This window comes from Echeneis naucrates, chromosome 7 (assembly GCF_900963305.1).
Source record: "Echeneis naucrates chromosome 7, fEcheNa1.1, whole genome shotgun sequence".
Classification (NCBI taxonomy): Eukaryota; Metazoa; Chordata; class Actinopteri; order Carangiformes; family Echeneidae; genus Echeneis; species Echeneis naucrates.
The window spans coordinates 15874333-15901890 of record NC_042517.1 but is presented as its reverse complement, the minus strand read 5'-3'; the positions used below and the strand labels follow the sequence as shown (position 1 = coordinate 15901890).

Sequence of the window (27558 nt, the reverse complement as noted above, 5' to 3'; positions counted from 1 at the left end):
ACAATGACTGCGGCGCTGTATCTGTCCTTTGTAGAACTAGAGCCCCTCTTCCTTAGTCCAGGACTTTTCAAAACTTCCTGTCAGTGTCCTTAAACCCATAATAGATGTGAGTGTCTTCCCCTGTCTGGGACGTGTGATTCACTGTCCCTGAAACACAGCACCAACTAATCTTGAAGAGCAGATAAAGCTAATTAGGGGAAAGAGACATCAATCACAGCTCGAGGGCTCGTTATGTATTGTACATACCACGAGTGGCATCTCAGTCACTGGGTGTGTTTGAAAGCTCCAGTCAGTCACACACATGTAGCTATTATTGTGAGTTATGTTCAGAGGAACGCCTCAGACGAGAGCTGTATTGATTGTTTCCTTGATATTTCTGGGTCTAACTAGTTATTACGATTTTCACCAAGTGAAGAGTAAGGGACTAAAATTAGTGCACAATCACAGAAGTCAGTCTTTTTTGTTGAAATGACCTTTGACAGTATAACTCATCCGAGGGAGCAGAAAACTGGCAAACAGCTCTGTTTGGATGTGCAACCGGCATTAATACAGTTGTCACAGAGACGTTCACACCCTTTCCGATGATTACACCAGGTCCAGGAGGTTCACTGAACTCCGAGCGAGGGCAACAGGTCACTGAAAGGTTTAAAGTGGAACTGATTAAAAGCAGAATCAGTTCATTTGTTTGTCACATTTTTCTAGTCTTCACAATGAATGTGAATTATGTGCAGCTTTATGTTAGTTAGCTCTTTTAGGCTCCGTTGTATAAGACATGTCTCTTGCCTTGGAGGAAACCCAATATTTTAGAGTGCAGGTCTGAATTCACCCTGTAGGTGGGAGTGTAACTCTTCTTATGCTACAAACTACAGTCAACACCATTCAACTGTGCAGTCCGCGAGACCTTACACACAAACCTAAGAAGGCCATCATCATTTTAGTACAGATACCAAACGCTACATGATCATTGCTTTTATTATCCATCCGGAAATGTGTTTGCATGAAACTGCAGCGTGCTGATGTAAGCCACTCGAGCTCATGAGCAAGGTGCAAAGAGGTATGTAACCAGGCACGGATATTTACCATGTGACGTGTCCAGACAAGAATGGATTATTGGATTATATACTTTACCAACTTCACTGAGGAATAATGTTCACCATAATACAGTGGATTAGCAGGAACTGGCGTACGGCAAGTTTGAAAATTGCTGAGGAATGATTAGAAAACAGCAGCAACACATCACACACGACACACAATATTTCACTTAATAAATACAATTGGCCAATAGTCAAAACCACAGTGGTGCTATGATACATGTGTGCGTGTGTGTATATCACTAAAATACTCTGAAGCTTATGAATTTAGCATAAAAAATATAATACATCCATCTATGTGTCTGATTACAGCGATATGAAAATACAACATATAGAGAAACATTAAATTGAAACAAAGACAGCAGCGCAATGTCAGAGACAAAATCTATTAAAACTCTTATAATTTTTATGTTGTACCCAGATGAGATCATAGGTACTAGATCCAACGGCAACAAATTTCATATTTGTGGTATCTCATTATCTCGATAATATTTTCAATTAAAGTGGAAAAGGAATTTTGACAGTAAGGAATGCATTTGGATTGGGTTTTCGCATCGAAGGAAATTAATAAGGTTTGCAATTCAAGTGTGAAATTACAAGGTTTTCATACAAGCGCTCCGAAAACAGAATCTGACACACTGACAGGTTTATTCTACTTTTTTTTACAGCAAAGTTTGAAAATTCAGCTAGTCATATGGAAGAAGAAATACTCACGTAAACTAATCAAGACAGACAACGGTATAGCTAATGGCATTGATAAATAGTGACATGAAAAGTCCCTCATGAGCTGCAGTAAGGTCCATAGTGGCCACCGCTCAGCTCGAGCTGTTAGAGTGAGTTGGCAGTGATAAAAACATAGATCTTGGCCTGAAAGGTAGTAAACGTCCCTTGTCTCCAAAGCTTCATTTCCACATGAATTAGGAAATCTCTTGGACCCTCAACCTGCCGGTTCAAGTACACAGCACCTGTATAGGCATTCAGCTTCCTGGTGCTGAAGTAGTTTTCCTCATTTCCCTGTGTGATGCTGACGATAACGTTGTCTCCGGAGTAGGCAGGGGAGGGTCCGATGCGGAAGATCTGGGCAGGGATGACGATGTTGGACTGGAAGCTGAGGTAGTAGTAGGTGATTCTCAGAGGAGAGTTTTGACACTCTAGGTAGTTGGGACAGCTGATACGCTCACAGCGCCTACGCGGGACACAGGGAGTGACATGAGAGCTCCCTTTCGTAAAAGTTTCTCTCGAAATGTATGATTTTATAACTTTCCACATCCGTGTGGCTGGTAAATTTATGCTTACGTGTCGGACACTTTGCGGTAGTTGGGTGGACAGTTCAGGGACAGGCAGCGGTACCCTCCTTGGATGTTATAGCAGGTCTCAGCTAGAGAGCAGTTGTGGGTCCCTGTGGCACACTCGTCAATATCTAAAAAAAAACACAGTAACACACAGGCCCTGGTTTACTGCCGGGGGTTGAGGAAATGTGAGTTAGTCGAAGGACAATTGAACTTTAAGGAAAAGGCTGATTATTGAAACATGTAGCACAAAAACTAGTCCTTGTTGGAAGCAAAACTGCTGGAGCAAAAAATTCTAATTAGTGAGACAAGATTTTTAGGCCAATAAAAATTTTATGGACTGTGTAATTACTGAGCCACAGTAAAAGCACCAGTTTTAATTGTCTGTGCATAGCCACTGCTGTATAGTCCATGTAGTGAAATGGGTACAAAGCCATTTTGAAATTCAATTTCAGAGCGCATCTCATTGAGGAGCACTCCCAATGAAGGAGCTGGAGTATTTTCTTGTTTTGATTCTCTAAAAAAAAAAAAAAAAAGCGGGCGATACCTCTACAAGAGCGTCCATTTGGAGACATGCTGTAACCATATTCAGGACAAGCACACTGGTAACTGCCGGGAACGTTCACACACTTGTAAGTGCAGAGGTGGCCAATGCTCTGGGAACACTCATCGATGTCTGTGGTGGCAGAGAGGGTGTAAAACATGTGGAACCGATTTATAAGCTTGTCCAAACATAGTGGAGTAAATATGGATGAGTAAGATAGTGAACTGTGCCTTCACAGGTGTGCCCATCCTCCCTGAGGTAATAGCCCTGTCTGCAGTAGCACTGGTAGGAGCCGTAGATGTTGGCACACTCCTGACTGCATGGGCTGGCCAAACACTCATTCACATCTGGAGATTAGAGGTTAGAGCTCATTACTGTCACAATTCACTTGATCAAACGATTCTCAGTGGTTTCAACCGAACATATAAACAAGATGTTGTTATTAAGCCAATTATGTTTTTACTGGTTCGTGCTTGAAGGCATGGCATGATATACAGTATTGTACAGTAATAACTCAAACAATCATCCCTCTTTGATAATATCCTGCACACCGGCACGCTCCGCTATAAGCTCACTATAGGAACCTGCACCATTCATACACAAACGCAACCCTGGTGCACCAACAAACACACACGCACAGGCATATTTTCGCACACAAATTCACAACACCAACATGAGAGACATGCATCGACACGCTCACATGGATGCTCACACACCCACACGGGCATTCATTAACACACACACACCTTCACAGTTCTTGCCATCGCCGGATAAACGGAAGCCAGAGGTGCATGAGCATTCATAGGACCCTGGGGTGTTCTCACAGGTCTGAGCACACAGGCGGCTTGGGTAGCGCCAACACTCGTTTACATCTAGGAGGAAGAAGCAGAGTCATCATAGCTCTTGTATAGTGTGCATTGCATTTGTGTGTTGCGCCCATGCGTGCAAATGCACGTGTAGCCAAGCACGTGCAGGTTTGCACACGAATGTGTACGTGTGCATACCTGTGCATGTTTGTGCGCATGTAAACAAGAGCGTGGTCTGGGGGACCAGCTGCCTGCTGATAGTCTAAACACTTAAACAGAGTCCATTATTATGAAAGTCACAACACAGTGAATCACAGAAAGAAGGAGCAGCAGCTCGGGCAGAACTGAGCTTTCTGTAGCAGGCAATGCGATCGGTGTTCCAGAGGCGGCAGCAGAGGCTAAGAAACAACAGCTTTCTCACCGCAGACAATAAAGAGGAGTGGCAGAGCAAGCAGACAAAGAAGAAATGTAGCTGTACAGTGAGAGTGAATAAAGAAAGAAAGACAAAGGGGAGAACAGAATGAGCGGGACACAGAAGGACAGAAAAATAACGGCCACCATACCTACACACATCCTCCTGAATGAGTCATACTGATAGCCCGTCTGACATTCACAGCGATAAGAGCCAGGCAGATTGTGGCACAGCTGGCCTTCTCCACATCGATGCAGACTGCTCTGACACTCATCCACATCTAGAAGACACAGAAGAATGTTAAAGAGATGGGAAAAAAAAAAATCAATAAAATGACAACAACGAGATTCAGCTGCAACCACTTTGTGCGTTTGCAAGCTCAAACAGCATCGCTTATGGATGAAGTTTTTTACTCTGCATACCACATGTAATGGCACACTCTCCGTGCAACTACAAATCTTACCAACGCATCGGGATCCATCAGGGCTGGCATGATAGCCACGGCTACATATTATCTTCCTCTGGCACATGTAAGATCCTGCTGTGTTGATGCAGTTAAATCCTGGGTTACATGGCTGGGCCAAAGCACCACACTCATCAATGTCTGGTTCAGAGAAAAGGAGAAGTGGTGAGATAAAGGTGAAGAAAGACAGAAGAAGGGGGAAGACCCAAAGGCAACAAACGGCAGAGCAGAGGGCAGCTCTTTTGCCACACATATCAAAGCAAACACACATCACAGAGACTCATCCCCCCGGATAACTTTGTTGTGTGTGTTATCTGACATTTTCTCCATTTTCTCATTTCTCAGAGTATTTCTTTTACACTCCTTTTACAGTGGCGCTGGCTGCCTCGACATGTCCCAGTTCCTGCCCCTGGGGGCTAATTCCACAGCATCAGTTTGTACTGGAGGAGGACAGAGGATTGGCTTTTATCCACCCCTCTGCAGCCCCTGACAGCAACCTCTCTCATCTCCTGTCTGTGTGGCATTTAACCCCTCTGTCACTGCAGCCTGGCTGATCCCCCTGCACCGTGTGCGACTGTGAGTCTACACAGACTGTGATTCACTGATCCACCTGTGGGGAATTTTTATGGTTTGTGTGTCTCTCTTCACATATCTGTGTTTGGGAACAAGATAGGGAATCTCTAAAACAAAAATAATACTGGCTACAATGCAAAACACATCTGCTTTGGTACTTTTTATGACCTAATTACCACTCTACTAACTATGAATTTATATTTTCATTACTAGTTCCATATATTGATTTTTTTCAATATGTTTCGTCAATATTTTTCTTACCTCCCTCTGTTGTGTGTGTGTGTGTGTGTAGATCTTGATCTAAGTGGCCGCTGCATACACTTAGCATTGCATCAGTGGAGGTTATCTGAACTACAGACCCTTTTAATTCCAAGCAATCCCTTTATCACCTATTTCTTTCTTCTAGTTTCACAATTTCAGTTAGAAAATAAGATGCAATTGCCGAGCGAACATGTGAATGCATTTGGCACTAGCCCAAGAAAGAGCGAAACAGTGTTGTTAGTGGCATTGATAATTTGTAATCACCTCATTAAGAAAAAGATTTTCCTTACCGACACAGTTGCCCTGTGTGTCCTGGTTAAAGCCCACAGGACAGCGAGGCTTGGGGTTGCACCTGAATGAGCCCATGGTATTCACACACTCAAAGTCAAGTCCACAGTTATGGCTCCTTTGCACGCACTCATTGATATCTGAGGGAGCAGATTAATAAATTGACTGATGAATACTAAAGAAGAAGCGATTAAGTGCAAATAAAGCACAACTCAAACATGTAATGTCACGTTTCACCACTGGATGGCACTGGTATTAAACATCAGATATAAACGCACCTTTTTTGTTTTTCAGCTAGGTCAAGCTCTCACACTCATAGGAAGTTTAATTGAGCGTGAAAACAATTGTACTACAAAGTAGGAATATTATCTGTGTTAATCAAGTTTGTAACAAGAAAATGGCCAGAATGACAGTGTATTATTTCAACCAGATCAATGACTTGAACCAGCACAAGTCACTTGCGGCAGTCTTCTCCCCAGAGTCCTTGATCACCTGCCTACTAAAAGATTCCTCCTGTCACTCAGCCTCCCAAATCTGTTGCTGTAGTATGAAGCCAAGCTGGAGGGTGTGTGCATAATGCATCAGTATTGCCTGTTTTCAAGAAAGGTTTTCAGGATATCGTCCCCATTATTTCTATACGGAGGCCTGAACCTGCTCTGGCAGGGAGCCCTGCAGATATAGGGTGAGTCTCTTAACAACAGATAGTGATTGAGTATCTTGGTCCTGACACAAGCCCAGCTGAGGTGACAAGAGCTAAGTGACTCTGGCACTGAGAGAGACAGGGAGAGAGAGAAGAGCCAGGACGCATGGATAAATGGGCGAGAGTATGACAGTGGAGGCAATGACCTAGAGGAAACTCAAAAGGTCAAAGAGTCAACCTGCTGCGTGTGAGAAACCCTGGCTGTTATTACCCTCTGACTCCTTGTAGTTAGACGTTTAGGGCTTTGGATCTTTCTCAAAAATTCTTTAAAAATGTCCCCCTGTGTGAGTAAAATATGAATGAATCTATTATAAGATTGATGCGGTGCATGTGTATTTTTGTTAAACCCAACTGATTAATTCTAGCAGTCCTGTCTTGTTTTTGTTTTCGTGTGTTTCTTTGTTTTGGTGTTAGAATTTTTTGTTTCTTGACCATCTTAGGATGAAGTAAACAGGAAGTCTAATGCTGCCATGAGCTCCTGAGTTAGTTTAACTGGGCCACATTATTATTTTTATATTGGCATATATTCACAATAGAAAACCAGGTCACATTAAATAGTGCCGGTTTGTCCTGAAACTTTGAATGTATCAACAAACAAGTGGATTATTTTGATAAAATAAATTTAAACAATTGAAAAAGGGTAGGCTGGATTTATTTTGGTAGTACTGTATGTGCTTTGCCTCTGAGCACCCTTGTTTGGCTGAATTACAGCAGAAGAAGTGGTCTAATTTTTAAAGGGTCTCTGTTATGCTCAGTATTGATGGAGCATCATCTTCACAGAGTCATTCCTATTAGCTGAGGGAGAGGAACACAATTGTGTTCTCCATTGTGCAGTGAAAAGGCAAAAGGAAAGTTTGATTAAAGCCTCTTATTAATCCATGTACAGGATGTAAATAGCTCAGGCCCATTTTTTGCCTTACCTTTTGTTGATGGCCTGAAGTCGTAGCTGTTTTGAGTCTAAACATAGTTTCTTGTTAAATACCAATTTTGCTTGAATATTCTTTAAATTCATATGAAGCTGCAGATTAACTGAGTCTACTTGGCTGATCCTGCAAAAACCCATTTGTAGTGGCGACCAGCACTTACCCATCTAGAACTCATCTCTTTAGGGGGTGCTTCCCTCTAAAGACCACTGCTGCTTGATGAATCAGACCTCTGCACAGGAACAACTTATGGTGCATGGAAATAATGAGGCATATTGGGAGGTTTACTATTGCATCTGAAAGTCGGGCACCACCCTCACAGACAAGCCAGACAGCTCCTGGTACTGAGAGGTAATGGCAAGCAAATACCACGGAAATAGCTCCCCGCAGCCACATTGCTCATTATTCCCCCTTGTCTGTGTGCTCACATGTAAAATTATATAATCACTGGACATAAAAAAAAAAAAAATCTCTACTTAATCTCAAAGGTGGTAAAACCGATTGTTTCCCTAAACAATGTGCTTTCCTTATATTGTGAACATGCAGTAACACAAATGCTCTCCTGCTGGTATTAACAACATATTGAATGTGGGTGGAAGTGAACACTTTGATGCTGCTTATGGCTGATAAGCTGTGGTGTACCTTCACAAATGTCATTGTTGATCTGGTAGCCCAGGGGACAGGCGATCAGTCTCTGACAGCTATAACTCCCTGGAGTATTCACACAGCGCTCGTTCAACTGGCAGGCGTGCGCTGACAAACACTCGTTTATGTCTGGATGTTTGAAAAAAAAAAAGAGAAAGAGAAAAGACAATTGCGTCAAACAAGCGAGAAGAAAGGGTTTTAAAGAGATTGGTGCATAGTAGAAAATGCTTGAAGAGGAGTTAAAAAAAAACAAACAAAACAGACAAGGAGAGGTAAAAAACATATTGTCAGCTGATCCATGGTGTGTGCATCAGTCAGGGGTAAGAGGCAGATTAAAGACACAGGTCTGACCCTCCTTTGGGAAGAGATTAGGGGCAGGGCCGCTGGGCATAACATTCACATAGTAAGAAATTTGTCACCACACTGATCTGCTCTCTGTGTCACAGCCACATTCTGCTACCGTCAAACAGGACCAGTGGTTATGGCTTAACTTTCAGATGCATATCCCCGGGGAGAAAGCTTAGATACGCAGAGCAGTAGTTGATCAGCCACATGATAAAACACAGAGCCTGAGCATATCCTGAGTGACATGACAATAAAGGGCATGCTGTCCGTGAGATATATTGTGATAGTGCATGGATAGCTGGGATAATCCCCCGGGTAGGAACTCACTTTAGGAGAAAGATGAAAAGAACTTCTAGCATATATGTTTTTGTCTGTGTCATAGTGTTATTTCGAGAGTGAAAGGGATTAGGGCTGTATCTTCCCCTGCAAATCTGAAAAAAAGAGGCCAATCAGTAGCGGACATTGTTGCCAAGAAACACTTCTCAACTGTAGCAAAATTCCTTAGGCAGAAAAAAAGTACTGACATGAGGGCTTAAATTGCAAGCCATGCTCCTCACGCTATATGATCGCACAACGTTTTCACATCGCTGGGGTAAGAATTGATTCTCTGAATAGTAATTTGGTTAGGTCCAGCTCCTTACCTTCACAAGAGTGCCCATCAGCCCTGAGGGAGTAACCTGAGGTGCAGGAACACTGTGGCCTTCCAAACACTGGGGTGCACTGTTGCTCACAGGGGCTGTTTCCTGAAAAATGAGTGGATAGTGAGGTCAAATGAAATATACCTCTTCACACAACAGTGTGCAGGGTTAAAGAGAGGAGAGCTTTATAGCGCTGCGTGGGAGACTGGACACTATTCACTTTATTGCTGTTTGCTCATTTCCTTTTTACAGGTTGATCCCTGACCTGATCATATTGTATTTCCTACTTTGGCCCACTGTATGGTGTACCTCCACCCTGGTGTCATAGAAACCAAACATAGGAAACAAAATGTGACCATGGACACATTATGATATGATGAACTCGTAAGAAGGAGTGGCTGATGCAGAAAAAAAAAAAAAAAAAAACCTAACATTTTATCACATCTCACTGCTTGCAGCACAATTACATTTCATGGAAAGGCTGAGATTGAAATAACATGCCAGTCGATAGCAGCCCGCGCCGGCTTCGCCTATAAGCATACTTTATACATCAAGATGCACGCTCTCGTCTGACTAAGTTGTGAAGATGAATGAAAGTGCTCATTGGGAGCTGTCAGCCCTGCATGCCTTTGCTCTCTCGCCTCATTAAGATGTACGTTTCAAACCTTCACAGGGGTTGGCTGGGGCAGTGGGTCGGAAGGGAATTGGAAGCGCCGCGGTAGGATCCTCTGCCGCTCTGTTGTCCTCCTTCAATCTGTTCTCCTCGTCCACCGTCTCTGCGGAAATATGAATACTGTCATCACAGGAACAAAAAAATTGCAGCGAAATCCAGGAGTACACCTCTCCCGCTACTGAAGTTTCAGCTAAGGACTTGTGCAATTCTTGAATCTTCTTCCTATGATAGAAAGCTCATGGCTAGAGATGAAACTTGAAATAGCAGTGAATGTGAGACAGGAAAAAGCACAGCCTGTAGACAAACATTTGGTTTTATTAGTGAGTCCTATCCTTTCACTGTAATTTTCTGAGCGCTCTGACATTAGTATCCTGTTGAGACAGGCTTGTGTTGGTGAAAACCACAGTTGATTAAAGTCTGGTACAGAAACAAACGTCACACAACATTACCTGAAAACACATCTGAGCAAACCCTCAGGTTGAAGTCTTTTTTTTTTTTTTTCCTCAAATGAAAAGCTTTTTGACCAGGAGAAGAAATGTGGTAAGCTGGATGTTGCTGTCAGTCCAGGAAAGGGATGTTGTCTAATTAGAAAAACTATTATTAGGCAGCATGAGTCCTTACAGACAGGAAGGAACTCCAAAAGACTGGGAAAATAATACACTGCGAACGTGTAGACAAATTATAACAAATGGGGTCTTCCTGGCAGGAATGCCAACCGTAAATCACATTTCAAAGACCAAATGGCACTTTTCCTGTCCTGTGGCATTTCTAGAAATTGGTAGCTGGTTCTGTGTGGCAAAACAAGATTGGTGGTCTTCACTTTACCTAGTGCACAAGTGAACGCATCGTCTTGCAGCACATATCCAGCGAAGCACTCGCACTGGAAAGAGCCTGGCGTGTTGACACATCTGTGTTGGCAGATGATGCCTTGATATATCAGGCACTCATCCATGTCCTCCACCTCAATGGGACCCTCCACTGTGTTTTCCCCATCCCTCTCTTCACCCAAGGAGAAGGCCTCTTTGGGGTACGGGCTGTCAGGGACTTCAGCACATGGAGAGAGTGGCTGATGTTCTCACAGACAATGAAACTACACAATGATATGAATTATTGTAACTGCATGAAAAAAGATTCAAAGAGTTTTTCAATATCCCTAAATGGAAACAAATTTGACACAACAATCGCGAAGGAGACACGACAGGAACGATGACAAAGAGAGCTTTAACCCTTTTCTATTTATAGATTCTGTAGTGATGTTTATTTTTAGTAAGATAATATATAACAACATCACAATCGCCAATGCCACACACCACATCATTCATATCCTAAACAAGTGAGCAGTTCCCTTCCTTTGTTGGCTCCTTACAAAAATAAGCATGCATCATGGCGAGAAGCGCCAAGTGTATATGAAAGCAAATGTTATAATGATCTTTATCTTTGCCAAATGTGTTTCATTTACAGCAGTTTTTAATGGGAAGCGTTTGACTCAGTTGCTTTGAAATAATCCTCATGGAAAGTATCAGATCATCCTGAACTACATGGCTGAGCGGTTTTTCACCTTAAAGCAGCCAGATTGAACCCATACAAGAGTACTTCAGACTAGAGGGGCTTAGAGTAAAGGGGGAAAATTTGACTCTTGACAGGCGGACAAGCATTAGCTATCTTCGGATTACAGTAAAGGGGTGAAGTGGGCTATTATGCTTTGTTCTGTAAGACTCATGAGGTGCACTGTTTTTCAGGGACCTTACTACAAAGTGTCCTTTTACTAGCTAATAGAGAGAAAATTGATTGTCTGTGGATTAAATCAGTCCGTTTTCCTGGCAGTGCACCAATATAACATTTGCCCACCCACCGACACCCCCTCCCTTGGCTTGAAAGAAGATTGCGTATTTGTTGTCAATACCTTTTTTTGGCGGTGGATTGGAGTCAAGGGCAGGCTTCTCTCTGACAGAGTGCCAGCCATCTTGGCTCTCAGCCATCCCTTCCTCCCCTTTGCAGCAGTTTAGAAAGACGTGTCTGCAGTGGTAGCCCAGGTAGTGGTGGGCTTCACAGTGATGCCCCTCGCTGCGGAACTGCAGCCCCAGAGAACAGCAGCTGCAGCACTCCTGCAGACCACACAGCGGTTAACACATGTAGCATATGCTACACTTAGCACACTATACTTCATCAAAAACAATGATACAGTTGTTGTTGTTGTTGTTGTTGTTCATAGCCTACTTTAAGTAAGTCATCATGACTATGGATAACAAAGTCGGACCAAAATATCTCAGTGTGGGTTTCTGAGAGATTTTGCAGTGACTTCATGGTTTGGAAGGGATGAAGGTTGAGCTCTGCTTCCACCATAAGGTTGACATTGTCTTTGCGTAAAGTGAGTCAGTTTGGAAGATTCTTTCTGGTGAAACTGACATGAAGCCATGCAGTGAAATAAAATCTCAGAGACACACTTGGAAACGGCTTTCCTTCACTTACAGTGAAGTAAGTGTGTATATACACTTTATACACTTCCCAGATGATAAATCAAAACAACTGGGGTGATTCTCTCACTTTTGTTCCAGGTGGACCTTTGAGGTTTTGATTGAAATCTCAGTTATTATTGCATGAATTGCTGAAAAATGGGTTCCTTGTGTTCCTATCAGAATTAAGTATAAAAATGCTTGTCTACTGGCATCATCTGCTCATTTGCTCAATAACATGATATCATGCTTTGTTACTGCATGCCACAAATCGTTAACATGCTTATACACTTAATTTTATGTGCCATTGTAAGTCTCCTAGCATGCGGAAGCAGAAAAACATTCACCTTGCTCACAGCCTCTCACGCCTTTTTCCTTGTACCTCTTAGCAAGATCACCAAGGAAAGTGCAGAGGCCATGGTGAGACACAGAGCTGCAGTCACAGTCACTGTAATGTTGCACGGTTGTATATGGCATAATGTTACTGAACTCTACAGGGGTCCCACAGAAAGTTGGTGAAAGCTGAGCTTTAACAGCCGAACCTCAGCGTCAGTAAGGGCCTCTGTGTAGGTAAGTATCCTCCAACACGCAGGCCACACGGCAAATGAGAAGATTTGGGAATCAGCACATCAGATATAATAATTCTCAAAGGAGCTGCTGAAAATATAGTTGCTCAAGCACTGCATAGAGACTCTTACCAGCTACAGACTAATACCATCTACACGTGTTTTCAATTCTCCAGTGACTAATATAATTTCCAATCACTAATTTAGACTGTATTAGGCGTGATTAGAAATTTACAATGTCATTAGCTTTGGCTGCGAACCCAGTGAACTCCGTTTGCCCCTTGCAGTGCTGTCTTGTCAGAGATACTTGCCTTGTAGGAATCGATTCCGCATTTATCGCTGGCATCCTTTTCACACTTATATCCTGCTCTAGCTGCATTAATTCCAGCCAAGCACTGGCTTTCTCTCAGGGAACCCAGGCAGCACTGTTGTTGGGCAGTCCTGGCAGAGGAGAGCACACATTAGACAGGAGTGAACAGGCTGACAATTCTTCCATGCGTGCTGCTCCAGCTTGAAATTCAAAATCTGTGTTTTCAAGCCTCTATGAATTTAATTAGAGGGACAAGTACACTGTTTAATATTGTCGCTGTGCCACAACTGTTAATTCCGGAGCTGAAGATTTACGGTGAGTTGAATTAAATTCGATAAATCAAAATAGAAAGCTATGATTGGGTTTTAAATCATGGCCTTACCAGCAGATGGAGTGCCTGTCATTGGTGGGGGACTCCATGTTGTTGCAGTGACCATTAGCTGAAGCCCAATTCTCCCCTGTCTCACAGCAGGTCTGTACCAGCTCCTTAGCAGAAACTGTAATGAAACCCAAACACCTAGATCCAGATTTATCCCACTCAGTGCAGCCAGAGTTTCAGAGGAATCACATGGAATAGTGGTTATAATTTGAACTCAGCTGGAGGGGAATAGAGAGCACATGTGATATTAAAATCGTGTCACTGATATGCTGTAAAATCTGGTAACAGGATATTTGAATTGTAACTGAACCTTGTATTTCATTGAGCACTAATTTAATAGAAAGAGACTTAGAGTGGGTTTGGTGACTACATGCTAAGAATGGCAAGTGCAATCGGTGCTTTTTTCTTTTCAGACTCCCTGACCTTGCTCTCAATTTCATTGGCAGAGAGAATTATGAACCCCAAGACTCTATAAAATTACCTACAGGCCAAAACCGTCCTTTTTTGTTCCACTCAGAATTATCAGCGCTGGAGTGGAATAAAAGACCAACACATTACCACTTCACTTCAAAGTGGGTCAGGGAGCAGGCTGTGCAAAAACACATCATTTTGTTTACAGGAAAAATATATACATGCCCCTTCAATAACAGGGCAGTACATTCCAGCTTTGATTTGTGCTCCTGCGCCACAGTAGAAAATGCAAATACTGACATCCATGATTTGCCAGTAGGTTACACTCCTCATGACAAAGTATGCCTCTGTCTGTATCCAAACAAAAAAAATATATAAAAGGTGTTGACTCTGTCTTAAGCATTTCATCTTTTACCAGAAAAATCTGAATCAGATTAAAACACTAAATTTTATGGAGAAGGCTGATTTGGTGTTTCTGTATATTTAATCACAGCAGGATTTAGGCTTCATTCACTGATATCAATGATCACGTATCTGTATAGTGTTAAGTGGTTCTACATAGCATTTCTAACTCAAGCACAGAGCCAAGTGATAGAAAAGATGCAAATGTAAAGTATCCATAACCATGGCAACAGCTCTGGACCTCTGCACTATATACCAAAAAATTAACATGGTTACAATAACATTGTTATCATGCTTATTTTTGCTAATTAATGCTGCGTACACATTAGCACGCTAATTTCTCTTAACTGGCAGTAAAGTCATAAACTAAAGTGTTTGTTGCATTAAAATTTCCAAATAATGACGAGACTAGAGTAAAAGCATTCAGAACTCTTTCCGAGGCATACATGAATGTATGGACATAATCCATGATATACGGACTCATCAGCTTCATATCGGCACAAGAAGAAACGTTGGCATCAACAAGGTCAGCAGGCTTCATCTGCCAGAGACCATGAACATTTATATATAGAACATTTCACATCATTATATCCTGTAGGTTTTGAAATATTTAGGTTTGGACCAAAGTGGCAGATTAATGGTTGGACTGGCTAAGGTGCTCTAAAGGCATGAATTGGTCTTCCTTTGCACGACCTGTTCCTGTGTGAGGTTCGAATGATGGGTGAGGTCACACAGAGGAAAGAAGTCAGACTCTTATTGAGATTCTAAATAGACAAGCCTCAGCGCAGGCACTCCGAGTGTCTGAGAGTGCCCAAGGTCATTGTCGCATTTTAGCTTTCACATTCATTCTGCTTTTGTTGAAACACCGCTCTTTGATTCACCTGTATATATTGAGATCAACCCAATTACTCGGAACAGACCAAGCAACGGGTTCAGTGTGCATAATTTAAAGGCTTAGAAATGAGAAAATCTAGACTTTGAAAGGCACAGTGGCTCTTTGATACATAACTACAGTATCTGTCTCTTTGAACGTCGCTGAATGTATATTAAAAGACAGAGAACGTAATTATTCATCCTCCCTCCTTTTCTTCCTTTTCATTTTCTCCAGGTGGAATCAGTTCACTCTTCATGAAGATCACACAGATTTGCTCCATGTGTCTGTTAAGAATGCGGGATGTATATAGAGTTTCAGCACACATGGTTCATGACCATTACAAAGGATGCAGTGGATTAAAGCACTTTGTAGAGAGATTATGTTTCACCAAAATATATACTCAGGACAGAAAAAGATGATAAACAATTTGTCTCAGTTATAGGCTATTTATATCTAAAGCATCCAAGTTTCTTCCCATCTCCCTGATACACCATCTAATTAAGACTATATATTATGTTGTCCCATTTAGCTGTGCAATAATTAGTTATGTTGATTTATTCTGCTTGCACAATGTGGGATCCAAAATATACTCATAGAAGATAGCTGAGGAGCATCTGTCTGCTCCAGACCTGTCATTATATCTGTCCATTAGACAAGCAGTAACCCCAGATGTTTTGCCCTTGACCAAATCCAAAAGGAGTGACATCACACCCTTTTAAAATATGGAGCTAGAATAACAACCAAAATGGGCAACTCTCAACATGTCTTGAGGTGCCATAAAGCAGCACACTACCACTAATCAAGGCTCATGTGCTTTTTCTTTTGTGGTCTAGCCAGTGATTTACATTACAGGTGGGCTGGTGAGAACAGGACAGCCAATGTGAATAAAACACAAGCTCATGTGGTTGAACATGTCTGATGATAGATGCTCAAAGCTTGAAAGAATGTTTGTGCGTGTATCTTTTTATATTGCTGTGTGCTTTTCTCAGTGCGAATGGAGGGAGCGGGATTGTTTCTTCTCATCTTCAATTTTAGTACTTGCTGAGATAGTGCCTCTTCTGAAACACATAATCTCTGTCCAAGAACAGCTGGCTGTGATGTAATAGGGAGGGCTCTCCTTCTATCAACATGACTTCATATCCAGAGAAGCAAATCCAGGTTTCAATTATTGACAAAGTTTTGTCTTAATCTCCCAGAGATTATGAGCTGACATGAAGGCTCACCTCAGTCTTTGATGGTTTAAAGTAGTAACCTCCATTCCAATTACTGTACATTTCCTTGTGGTAAGATGACCTGAATGAAAGGCTAAAAACACACAGGAAGTGTCACTAATGCGGCATTGAATAACTGTGTTATATCTTTTGTTACATAAATATTCTACACACACCCGACCAACCACTGTTGGTTAGTTGGGCGTGTGTAGGAAAGTGTCTAAAATACCACATCTGCATTTTATGTTTTTGCATATATTCCACCTCATGCCTCAGCCAAATTATTCTCCACAGTCCTGTAATTTGATCTGGTTTCCCTGTACCTTTTTATTCGCTATATATTCCAAGGTTTGCGAACACACCAGAACACAGGAAATTCACTCAATGCTCGCCAGAGGAAATCCGTCCAAATCCTGACTTTGGACACGATGAACAAAAATAACACTTAAGTCCCATTAGAAGCAACACATTTTTTTGGCATTACACATCATTATAAACATAAATATAATATCTCATAGGAGAAGTTTACTTTATTTTATATATTTATATATTTATATATTTTAAAACATCCGTATACAGCTACAGTCACCTCCACTTGATGAAAGCAAGAGGCAACTTTGTTTTTGTGAAACAATTTATCACCAATCTCTCTCTACTTGCATAGTGGCTTCTTTGATAACTGGTTTGCTGCATGTGTAGTTTTATGTTTGTTTGTTTTTGTTACTGAAAATACGGGTGACTTTTAGATGAGATGTTTCTTTATTGAGGACAAGCTGGGGGACATGCAAAATTTCCTGAAAATTACCTGGAAAACCCTTAGATTAAGCAAAGTCAGTTAAATTTTTCAAACTAATCCGTGCAACAGCAGGAGTAAACTTTCACATGACCCCCACGCTGGAATTCACCATCCTTTTCATCCAGAGTAAAATTATACATTTGGTCAGCCCACTCTCATATGCGACATGTTGTGACAGGGCTGTTGATAAAAACCAAGCGCCTGTGATGATGAGTATGTTGCAGCCATGTGTCCTATCAACCCACCTCTATCTGACATTCTTCCAGTTGAATTTATATGATGTTTGAGGTTTGGTAAAGTAGGAAGGTTACTGAGACGAGCATGTGTGGAGGGGTGCTTCAGATGAGGTGATTACTAAGAAGATTGGGAAACCAGCAGCCTCACGGGAGACGGGTAATCACACCGGCTCACGAGGGAGCAGTGAGTAGCGTCTGGCAATCAAGCCACAACAGTGGTCTCATTCATCACATGGGTATTATGCCACTCACAGGTACAACCCCCAAGAAATCCTATACCAGGTCCAGCCCAGCATCAGAAAGCTGAAACAATCCCATCCCCCTTCTGAGTACACACATGTCTGGCTTGAACGAGAGAGCGCAAATGAGAGGGAGTTATTGACTGAAAGGAAAAAACAGACATTTTTCTTTGGTTGTATTCCACAAACAGAGGCAGCCCATTTGTGTTCTCGTTATTTAGGCTCTCTCTTTTCCTCTGCTAATGACCTCAGCATATTCAGCTAATGGTATTGATTACAGGTGTTAGTCATAGCACTTATCAAAGCGACGGCACAAACAGGATCAGACAAGATCTTTGAAGATCTTGACTTTATCCAGCGACCTTCATCGGTGAACCCTGATAGCAGTGCCATCCTAAACTTTCAACTGAGCAGCCAGACCAGCAGACCAGTCAGGCCAAGCTTCCTATTCCTGGAGAAAACACAATCATGCTCAAACTCTCTACCAACGAACATGTAATTTTTAATTGAATAGTCTGACTTCATCATTTGTGAACGGTGTTGAAAACCTTTGAGGCGGTCTGTCAAAGCTAATATATTTTTTTTCCCTCTAAAATATATATAAAAGTTTCGATATTATTTTATATTCTGCCCAGATCAAGTCTGGGCCGGAGTCTGTCGTCCTTATTAAAAAATCAAATATCGTCATTACAAACAGCAACAAACTGTCAGTTTCCATCTTATATCCTCAAAACTTAATGCACCTAAACTAATGTGACAGGTACCACCAAAGCTCATTCCCACCTCACATAAGCATTCTGCATATACTATACATACCTATGAGGCCAGGTGCTGAAAGGAAAGAAAAGCCCTGACAGGTCTCAACAAAAATCATGGTGCTGTAAAGGAGGTTAACCACACACCCCAGATTTGGGTTTGCTGGACAAAACACCACTAAAACAGTTCCTGAACAGATTCTGAACTTATTTCTCCAGCCACCGAAGTGGTTATAAGGATAAAATGACAAGGCTAATAAATTTCACCCATTCATAATTTAGTTCACTTACATCTGAGGAAATAAAATAAGCCTACCGTTTGCCATAGGGCTATAAAGTGTGAAGAACTAATGATTGAATCCCTGTGCAAGAACTTTATTAACAAGTATGGAGCAGCTAAATAAATAAATAAATGTATTTGCAAAAGAAAGTAAAATTATATATATATATATATATATACATTGGATATATTGGAAGCATAATCACACAAGTATGGAACCAGGTTTGCCATTATTTGCCATTTTCTTACTATTACATGCCATTCTCCTATTTTAAAAGCACAAACATGAACACACAGAAAGTAAAGTTATTTTCTTTTCTTAGTAAGGTCGAAAAATGCTGTCTGGGGAAAACAGACTTTCTTTAGACAATTGTTTTTCCTGGTCTATTGCCAGCTTGAATAGAGTGATTATGAATTCCTTCTCAAAGGACAGGATGTGAGAAGAGGAAGAGGAAGATATCTGCTGAATAAATAATAAGCGCTAACATTGCCATCACTAACCTATAAACAATCCGATTTTGATGTATTTGCATTTAGGCATCACACAAAAGATAACATTTTAAGATTTCTTTAAAATTCAACCGCTTTCGGTTGATTTATTCAACAAGATGAATTCAGATACTGATGATCCTGAAAGGTCAGGATCTTGTAAAACTCTGTATTAGATAGATACTTACCTTCTGTATTTCTCTCTACATCCTGAGAATGGTAGTTGCTGACGGTCTGAGGCTGCATCTGGGGCTGCTCGCCATCCTCGCTCATCCTGACAGGAGCTCTGATAGGCGGACTGAGCTGGTCTGTGCCATACAAGCTCTGCTCTTCTTTATTGAGCGGGTGCCTGTGTTCCACTAAGACTTTTTCTTGTCCCTTTTGACCAACAGAAGAGTTCCCATTATTTACAGTGTGACTGGCTTGACTACGTTTGTGATGGCCAGAGTGCCTGCCTGCCTTGTTGGCATGAGTAGAATGTCCTTTATTTTTCATAGCATCCTGAAGCAATCTGTTTCTGTCACTGTTATGTGCTTTGGCCCTTTCCCCGTTTTCTTGGTGTGGCCTGTGGCTCTCTGTGGCCACTCTCTGTGTGGTTGTGATTGTTTGCAATGTGGATTTTTCACTCCGAGGCCCTGTAGTGGTTGGACCGAAGTTTTGTGTGATCTCATCTTTGCTGGTCCTTGCTGGATTTGGACTTTTTTGTGTTTCTCTCAGCTCATGTCTCCTGTCATCATAGGAGCTGAAGGAAGTGGAGCTTGAGTCTGGGTAAGTTAGCGGTGCTGTAGTAGATTCTGGTGGTTGGGTCAGATCTGGGATTGTGGAGGACGTTGGCTCGGCCAGGGTATAGTCATAGTCCTCTGTGCCAAAACTGGGTGGATCCTGTTTATACAGTGGTAGAGTGTTTCCCACTGCCAGCTTGGAAAATGCCTCTACAGGACCCATTTGATGATTGTCATGATGGGTGGTAGTTTCTCTCAAAGGGTTGTTGTTTTCAATGGTTGTAACCCACGTTGGGCTATCGGCAGTACGTAGGTCACAGCCAGGAATAGGTGAACACATTAATCTTCCACCCTCTTTGGGGCAGTGGCAGACTTGGCACTGGTCTATCTGAAAGGAGTGTCCTGCTTCATATTTCTTACTGCCATGGGTACAGCCAATTCGCCGACATTGCATGCATCCATCTGCAGGCTGTGAAATTTCAATGCAATTGGGGGAAATTTCAGGGCACGGAATAAAATGACAGCTTATCTTCCCTCCTCCCTGGGGACAGGAGCATTCGGTGCTTCCAAAATCCACAAAGTAAGACTCCCCCTCTGGGACTTTCCCTTTCCGGAAGCCTGCTTGGATGCAGTCGTAGTACTGGTACCCCTCACAGGTACAGCCCTTCTGCATACAGGTGGGACAACAGGCTCCTTTCTCAAGAACCGTTTCAATGCAGTTCTCTGGGACAGGGCAATCCACTCCTGTGCAGTCTTTCTGGCTTAGACAGATGTCCAGGCACAGAAGCAACCAGCAGAAAAACAGCATTGACTTCTGAATATTCATTTTGCATAAAAAGCACACAAAAAGCTCTTCAAGGTAAGCCTCGCTTCAGGCTGGAGTTTAGCCTGTGAATGAAAACAGTGGTTAATGCAGCATATGCAATAAAATGGTTGCCTGGCATGGAGCTTGATGATAATCAGTGTCTGTAATTTTTTTTTCTTGTTATTTAAAAAAAAAAAAAAAAAAAAATACACCAATGTTTTAATTTAATAACCTGTCTGCTTTAATATGACCACCTGCCAGTATATTTTTCCATGCCCACTCCTCTGGCACCACAGGGAAGGAGGGCTGTGACTTACATTTGATTGTGCATGGAAATTTGGCCTTCACTACGACTGACTGAGAGAAATAGGTATAATAACCCCCCAAAAATTTCAGTTGTTGAAATAACAATGATGGAATAAAAAACCCTCCTCTCTGTGACAATATCACACTCTGCCACACAAAAACAGTTTGTTTTTTGTGTTGAACTGCTGATATGGGTTATCAATTTGCACCATGTGCATTCTCATAAAATCGTCTCCTTCCGTGGAACGTGTTTGTACTGTTGAACAAATATCGTACATCTGAGCATCTATAGTGACTGGTGGAACATAAACAGTTTCAGAGTATTTTGCTAGTGCAGATATAACATTGAAATAATGCTGTCTAAACTTATGGTAAGAAATTTTCACATATAACATAAAGTAAAGCTATGACTGTGTTTAAAGAGTGGTCTGAAGCTCCCCTTAACATATCTACAGAAACAGTGGCAGCACAAAATCTGAACGTGACAAGCTTGATCCTGTGAGTAAGTGATGTGAATTCAAATCAGAGAGCACATTGGAAACCAGATGTTTTCTATTTTACTTGTTCCTGTTTTTCCCTCAGTGCTCGGATTTGTGTTAGAGTCGCATGAGACTTAAATGACATTTCATACAAATGATAGTTTGTTCATAATTAGACATTATCTCAAAACCATTCTGCACTTCAAACTTGTCCTTAGACATTTCCTGCTGAAATGTTACAGTGGTGCTCTGTCCACAGTGTCTGCTGTGATCACATTTTTTCCCCTAAATACCCTAAAATCCATGTCCTTGGAATGGAGTCACACCAAAAGAGCTGTTTACAAATGACTTCTTCTGACAGTCCAAGCGCTCCGCTCGTCTTCTTGCTAGTGTGGAGATCCCATTACAACATAAAGTATTTCAAGGTACTATGATCTATTATACTTTGTAATCCTAGATACAGGGTTATTTATTTAAAACGAATATCTTGTACATGAATTGAAGACGAAAAAAACTGCAACCTATTTGTTGGAAATATATTTCTCAATTGTCTCAACATGCACTTGTCCGTATTTCAAAATAAAAATCAGTTAATGCTCCAGGGATCATCAAAAAAGAAACTTCTTTGGCTCTGTCTGTCTTCACAAAACAACATAGTGTGCACCGCAGCTCCATTTAGAGAATCAATGATGTCTTTGTGTGCTGTGGGTACAAAATCATTTTACCAGATCTTGCAGGCTTTCTGCTATGGTGCTTTAAAGACTGTTGAACTCAGTGAAGCACCAAAAGCCAAATTCTGTGTTTATCTACAGTCTAACACAGCAAGTGAGAGGGAGAAACTGAATAAAGTAAAAGCTGCATTAGATGGTTCTGAAAACTGATGGAATGAGCATGAAACTCTCAGTCTTGCTCCTTTAAAAAGCCAGCTAGAGGCTGTTTACTGCGGGAGAAAGGATTCAGCGTGGTTATTTGTTCTGCTATCAGTTCAGGGAATGTCCTACAAGGTATTTCAAACAGTGTGCCTTTCCATCCCACCAAACAAAAATTGACCTTTATGCTTTTGCACGATTACACGCAAGCACACACACACACACGCACACACACACACACACACAAACACACGTGCAAGCACTAAAACAACTCTCGAGAAAACAAGCTTAAACCTCCACAAATTACTCTTTCAATGACGGCCAATGAATTACATTAACTTTTGTTATGGAATACTGTTAGAGGTTTAAAAGGAGCTCAGTTTTCAACCACTTGTTATTACCAGCACACCGCACTATTAAGTGTATTAAACAAAACTTCAGCTTCGGTCCTTTGGGGACATATTAAACACACATACACACCCAGAGACCATTTCATTTCGCCCAAACGTTGCCTCGATATCACCAAAAACAACGGACACAAAGTAGCCCTGAAATAAATAATATCCCAGATTTAAAAAAAAAAAAAAAAAAGGTGATCACCCATATCCCAACTCTTTGTCTTCTGTGCCCCGTTGATTGGATTGTGTCAAGCTGATGATTAAGAGGGTTTATTTCTAAAGGACATGTTACCTACCTCTGATCTCTCGGTGCCGTCCAGCTCCTGCTGTAAACTCGCGCGTAAACTTTATGCCCTGACTCTGACTTGGGGGAAACTGGAAGCGCCTGCCTTCACTTATTTTTTTTTTTTTTAGGGTGTGGGGGGCGGGACAAACTTCCATAGAAAAGTTTAACCACAGTTTTTGAAATGTTTTCTTTCTGTTCCCCTTTCTGTGTTGTAATAACCTGGATTACACGACATGACGCTTCATGCAGCGGAGTCAGTGGAAAAATAGCCAGTAGCATGTCTATGAAAAATTATTGCGACACAACATCGGGGTTTTGTGCGAAATCCTATTTTAGAATATAGAATTATATTTAGAAAAGAAAAAAAAAAGATTGACAAAAATGCCCAAGTGATACAATTGGTATTGGAAAAATATTGCAACAGCATAGAACACTTTTTTTTCGTTCCTTGTATCTGAACGTGTTCTGTTAACTCACACTGATGAACTGAGCCCAATCAAGTATCACTAAACATCACATGATGTGTGTTGTCTTATCATGTCAAGAGTTTTTTAGATGGGTCGCCTCTTCACGGCACGCTATAGGCTACTGGTTATCTTTTTTTTTTTTTCTAAATCTCCTTTTTTCTTGATTGAGGTTGATTGTGACGCTAGTAGGAATAAATAAAGCTGCTCCAGGGGACGAATAGACTAATCAGCCAGACACACGGGCCACTGGGGCCACTGGTCACTTTGTATCAGGGGTTTCCCTTGACCAATCAATGACAAAAATGAGCCGGTGAAGGCACAGCTGCACAATACACACTCAGTGTGATTTCATGAAAGGTTTGTCCCTCATCTAATATCCAGCTCACAAAACATTGATGTTAAAACATAAAAAAAACTCCCAAAAGGACATGCAGTACCTAAAAGCATCTGTATGGATCATTCTATTCCACTTATAGTTTATCTTCATAGGGAAATATGTATGATGCAAGTTTGCTGAACGCAAATCCAACTTGTAGTTGACACACTGATATGATCACTGATAACCTGGACATGAGTTAAGTGGATCTGGAGCTGCCTAATTCTGAGGGAAGCTGTTGTCACTCTTCTGTGAAGCCATGCTTTACTACGGAGCCTGAAAGGCAACCAAGCAACACCCATTAGCCTCTGGTGAACATGTAAAACATGAGCCTTTTTTCCACAGATGGTGTACAAATGACAAAGATTACATAACACACATTAACCATAGCCACCTGAAACAACACATCTATTGCAACACACTGGATTATTTTGGCGATTTGTACTCGAGAAGTATATCCTTTGTGGTGTTTCAACACCTATAAATGCAGGGAAAAAAATGCCTAAGGTGTCCATGCCTTGTGAGTTTAGAACATTTGAGGCCCTCTGACTCCAGAAAGATGTACTCGTGTTGCAGGCAGAGACCAAATGGCTGATTTCCCCCTCAGTAGTTGTACTTCTTACTCTTGTGGGGCTAGAAACCTTCAGAGCTGTAATGGCTTTCAGCAGGCCAGATAATATCATTTGACATGCACTGATTTGGGAAAGGTAACTGCACTCCACACTGTTGTAATTTCTCATTCATGCATGTTTGAATCGTGACTTATGCCACTACTAATTGCCCAAGACCATTTATAGCAACTCTGCCTCTTAATAATCTACCTAATGGGAACTCTCTATTTCAGCCATGAAATGTTAAATTGAAGTTTGACATTATTTTGACCATGTTTATTTTTTGTTCTGCGAGCAGAGTGACGTCATTCTTTCCTCAGTTCTTTTGAGAACAGTGTAGTCTTAATGTTCTTCACAGTTTTCATTAAAAATGATGCCAGTGATTGTGACATCATGGTCTAATTGGGCCTCCTAATGCAGCAGGTGTTAATGTTATCTGCCCATTGTATGATGCATTGTCCTGCTCATCTGTCATTGTTTAAACATTGCTTTCAGGATATGGCTTCAGGTGTTCGTAGTAAGCTTTGTAGGGTTACAGAAATGGCATATAAGGGGTTTAATGTAATAATGTATATTTCAGTCCATTATGCATTTATTCATCTTCCCCCGCTTATCCGTTTCCAGGTCACGGAGGAGAGACAATCCCAACTCACATTGGGCAAGGGTGCTTACACCCTGGACAGGTCGCCAGCACAACGTAGCACATAGAGACAAACAACCACTCACACTCACACTCAGACCTACAGGCAATTTACAGTCACCAGTTAAACCAAAAATGCATGTCTTTGGATGGCGGGAGGGAACCAGAGTATCCGGAGGAAACCCACGCAGACACAGGGAGAACATGCAAACACCACACAGAAAGGCCCCAGGCCGGGAACCAAACCCTCAACCTTCTTGTTGTGGGGCAATAACGCTAACCACTATGCCGCTGTGCTTTCCTATTATCTCTTCATCCCATGAGTAATTTCACATAGACTTGAAAGTGACATAATTTTAGACATTCTCCCATTCCAGCACTGTGTAACATGTCAGCAAGAAACCCAGCAACAAGTACATGCAAAAACAAAGAACCAGATGATTCTTTTTAATTTACAAATAATAGTGTTTGCCAGTAACAAACCTCACATATGGTTAATGACTAACAAATCCTTTATTCTCTTGTTTTGTTTTGTTTCTGTCATTGCCCGGCTCCAGGTCTATCACATTCAGTAAAAAGAGGAAGTCTTTAAAGTAAACCAGCAAAGAAAAGGCACTATGACTCTGTGGGGGCCCATACCAAGGGAAATTAAGACCCAAATGTAATGTGGTGAAAGTGACTCCCCACCTGTGTCTTGTAAAGACTTTTCAGGCTGTTGTTAAAAGGCATGTCTGCCGTGAGCACCAGCTTCATGGTGCAACTTCTTTTGGTTTACCTATTAAACGGCAAAATGTTCAACTCTTCTCTTTACTTGAGAAGCAAATGTGCAATTTATACATTTAAATATGGTGTGATATAAATAAAATGGTGAAGTGGTAGTTAAGATGATCTAATGTCACAAACCAGTTCTAAATATGCTATTAATGATAATGTGAACTGAGCAATAAAGGTCCCAAAATGGTAGTTCGTATACATTAAATGTGGTGCAGAGGAAGCACTTTGATTACACTTCCACTGTTCATGATCATGGATGCATAGAAGTGCACACACACACCCACCTAGCTTTATCCACCTAATGTCAATGCCCACAGGACTTTAAAGCATGTAGCAGATTGTATTAAGGGATTTAATACTTACAACACAACTCTGTAGATTTCCCGTTTCCCCTATTTCACTTCACGCAGTCCAAGATAATCTGTAAGGGTAAAGTCTTATTACTCCTGAAAGGGAAATGATGACATTTATAGAAAATGAAATTTTCCTTTCAGAATAATAATAAATCACAACAACAACAACAACAACAACAACATCCAGCATGAAATTAGCTAGTTTACAAAAATGTTTGAGTCAAGAACCTCTGGTCATCTCTAGTCTTATCTCAGAGTTAAACCATGATAATCATTTGGAGTCAGTCCCCTTCCTGCTGGTCTTTTACATTTCTTGGAACACATAAGGCAGCTCCCTCGGGCAAAGGATGATTTCACTGGATGCTAACACCTTTTTTCTATGCCTACCTACAGCAGCTTTTACTGCGGCTCACACCTAGGGGTGCTTCACAAACGATTTGAAGCAGTGACCCTTCAGAAAGCCTATTACATTTCTGGTGAAAACAGACCCACCATTAGAAAACACTGCCATTGAGTAAGCATTTCAGCAAGTGCTATGGTGTTCTGCACCCACTTGTTTGAACCAAGCCAAGCATGGTGGCTAAGAAAAGTTCCAGACTTCACACACCAGGAAGGATGCGACTGCTGATGCATGCCAGATGAGGAGATACTGGATGGAATTGTAAAGCAGCTGCAGCCTTTGGTAATATAGGAAAATAATATATGTGCAACATATGTGATGTTATCACATATTTTTAGTCTAATGGTTCAGATACATTCTGGTGTGTTTATGTGCAAATGTGGGATTTGAGAGGATAAGGTTTAAGAACAAATAGGCCTGATTAAATACACTGTAATCAGTAACTTTTAAAGGCTAAGATCATTTAACTGCCTAAAAACACAAAGTCTGACCCCTTCTTTTCCTGTATTATTAATGGCTGCTGAACTCTGTGTTGCCTGATCTTGGAATGAGGAAATCACTTAAAGATCTAGCCAAGGCCCAAAAACAACTCAGAATTACACGCACTCCCTTTGAATAAGTTCAGTCGGGTACTGCACTTTGTGTTGTCTACACCTAAGCCTGAGTGTGGAGTCCTACAGACACAGAGTGTCACAGTCAGGTGTTGTTTTCCATGTTCTTAGACATTACATCATCCACTCCTAACATCAGTTGTGTGTGCACTGCCCATTGACAGAGTAGAAATGATGAAAATAAATGTAGAACTGAGGCCCACACAGAGCAGCCTTGTCAAAATAAATGAAAGCTGTACTGTCTTCTCAGGTTTCATTCTCAGCTGCCATCATTGTACTAAAGAAAGATACAGTATCCTATTTTATTACAACCCAAAATAGCTGGAAAAAGTCCATTCATGTTTAAGCAAGTGCCCATTGCTGTTGTTGAAAGAGTTACCAGCCTATTGGGACACATTGATTGGCTTTT

The 27558-nt window shown here is 41.4% G+C and overlaps 1 protein-coding gene across 1 annotated transcript; it reads right to left on the bottom strand.

Annotated features, from left to right (window-relative positions):
• Positions 1–813: 813 nt before the first annotated feature.
• On the bottom strand, positions 814–23001 carry LOC115046398 (fibulin-2-like). The gene is made up of 17 exons (XM_029506732.1): positions 22928–23001; positions 19241–20662; positions 13363–13477; positions 12982–13111; positions 11555–11756; positions 10477–10695; positions 9644–9754; positions 8982–9083; positions 7993–8124; positions 5730–5867; positions 4606–4746; positions 4294–4422; positions 3671–3796; positions 3155–3271; positions 2928–3056; positions 2388–2511; positions 814–2277 (listed from the first exon to the last, which is right to left on the bottom strand). Exons 2-17 carry the CDS (start codon positions 20598–20600, stop codon positions 1920–1922), a joined length of 3633 nt encoding a protein of 1210 aa, XP_029362592.1. The 5' UTR covers positions 20601–20662; positions 22928–23001; the 3' UTR covers positions 814–1919.
• Positions 23002–27558: the final 4557 nt, after the last annotated feature.

What these genes read in the sequence shown, in the direction of transcription:
- LOC115046398 (XM_029506732.1), bottom strand. Translation starts at nt 20,600, where the DNA reads ATGAATATTCAGAAGTCAATGCTGTTTTTCTGCTGGTTGCTTCTGTGC. An exon ending in TGTAGAGAGAAATACAGAAG is followed by an intron (nt 13,478 to 19,240) that starts GTAAGTATCTAT and finishes GTTTCATTACAG; the next exon opens with TTTCTGCTAAGGAGCTGGTA. An exon ending in CGATGGCAAGAACTGTGAAG is followed by an intron (nt 3,272 to 3,670) that starts GTGTGTGTGTGT and finishes TCTAATCTCCAG; the next exon opens with ATGTGAATGAGTGTTTGGCC.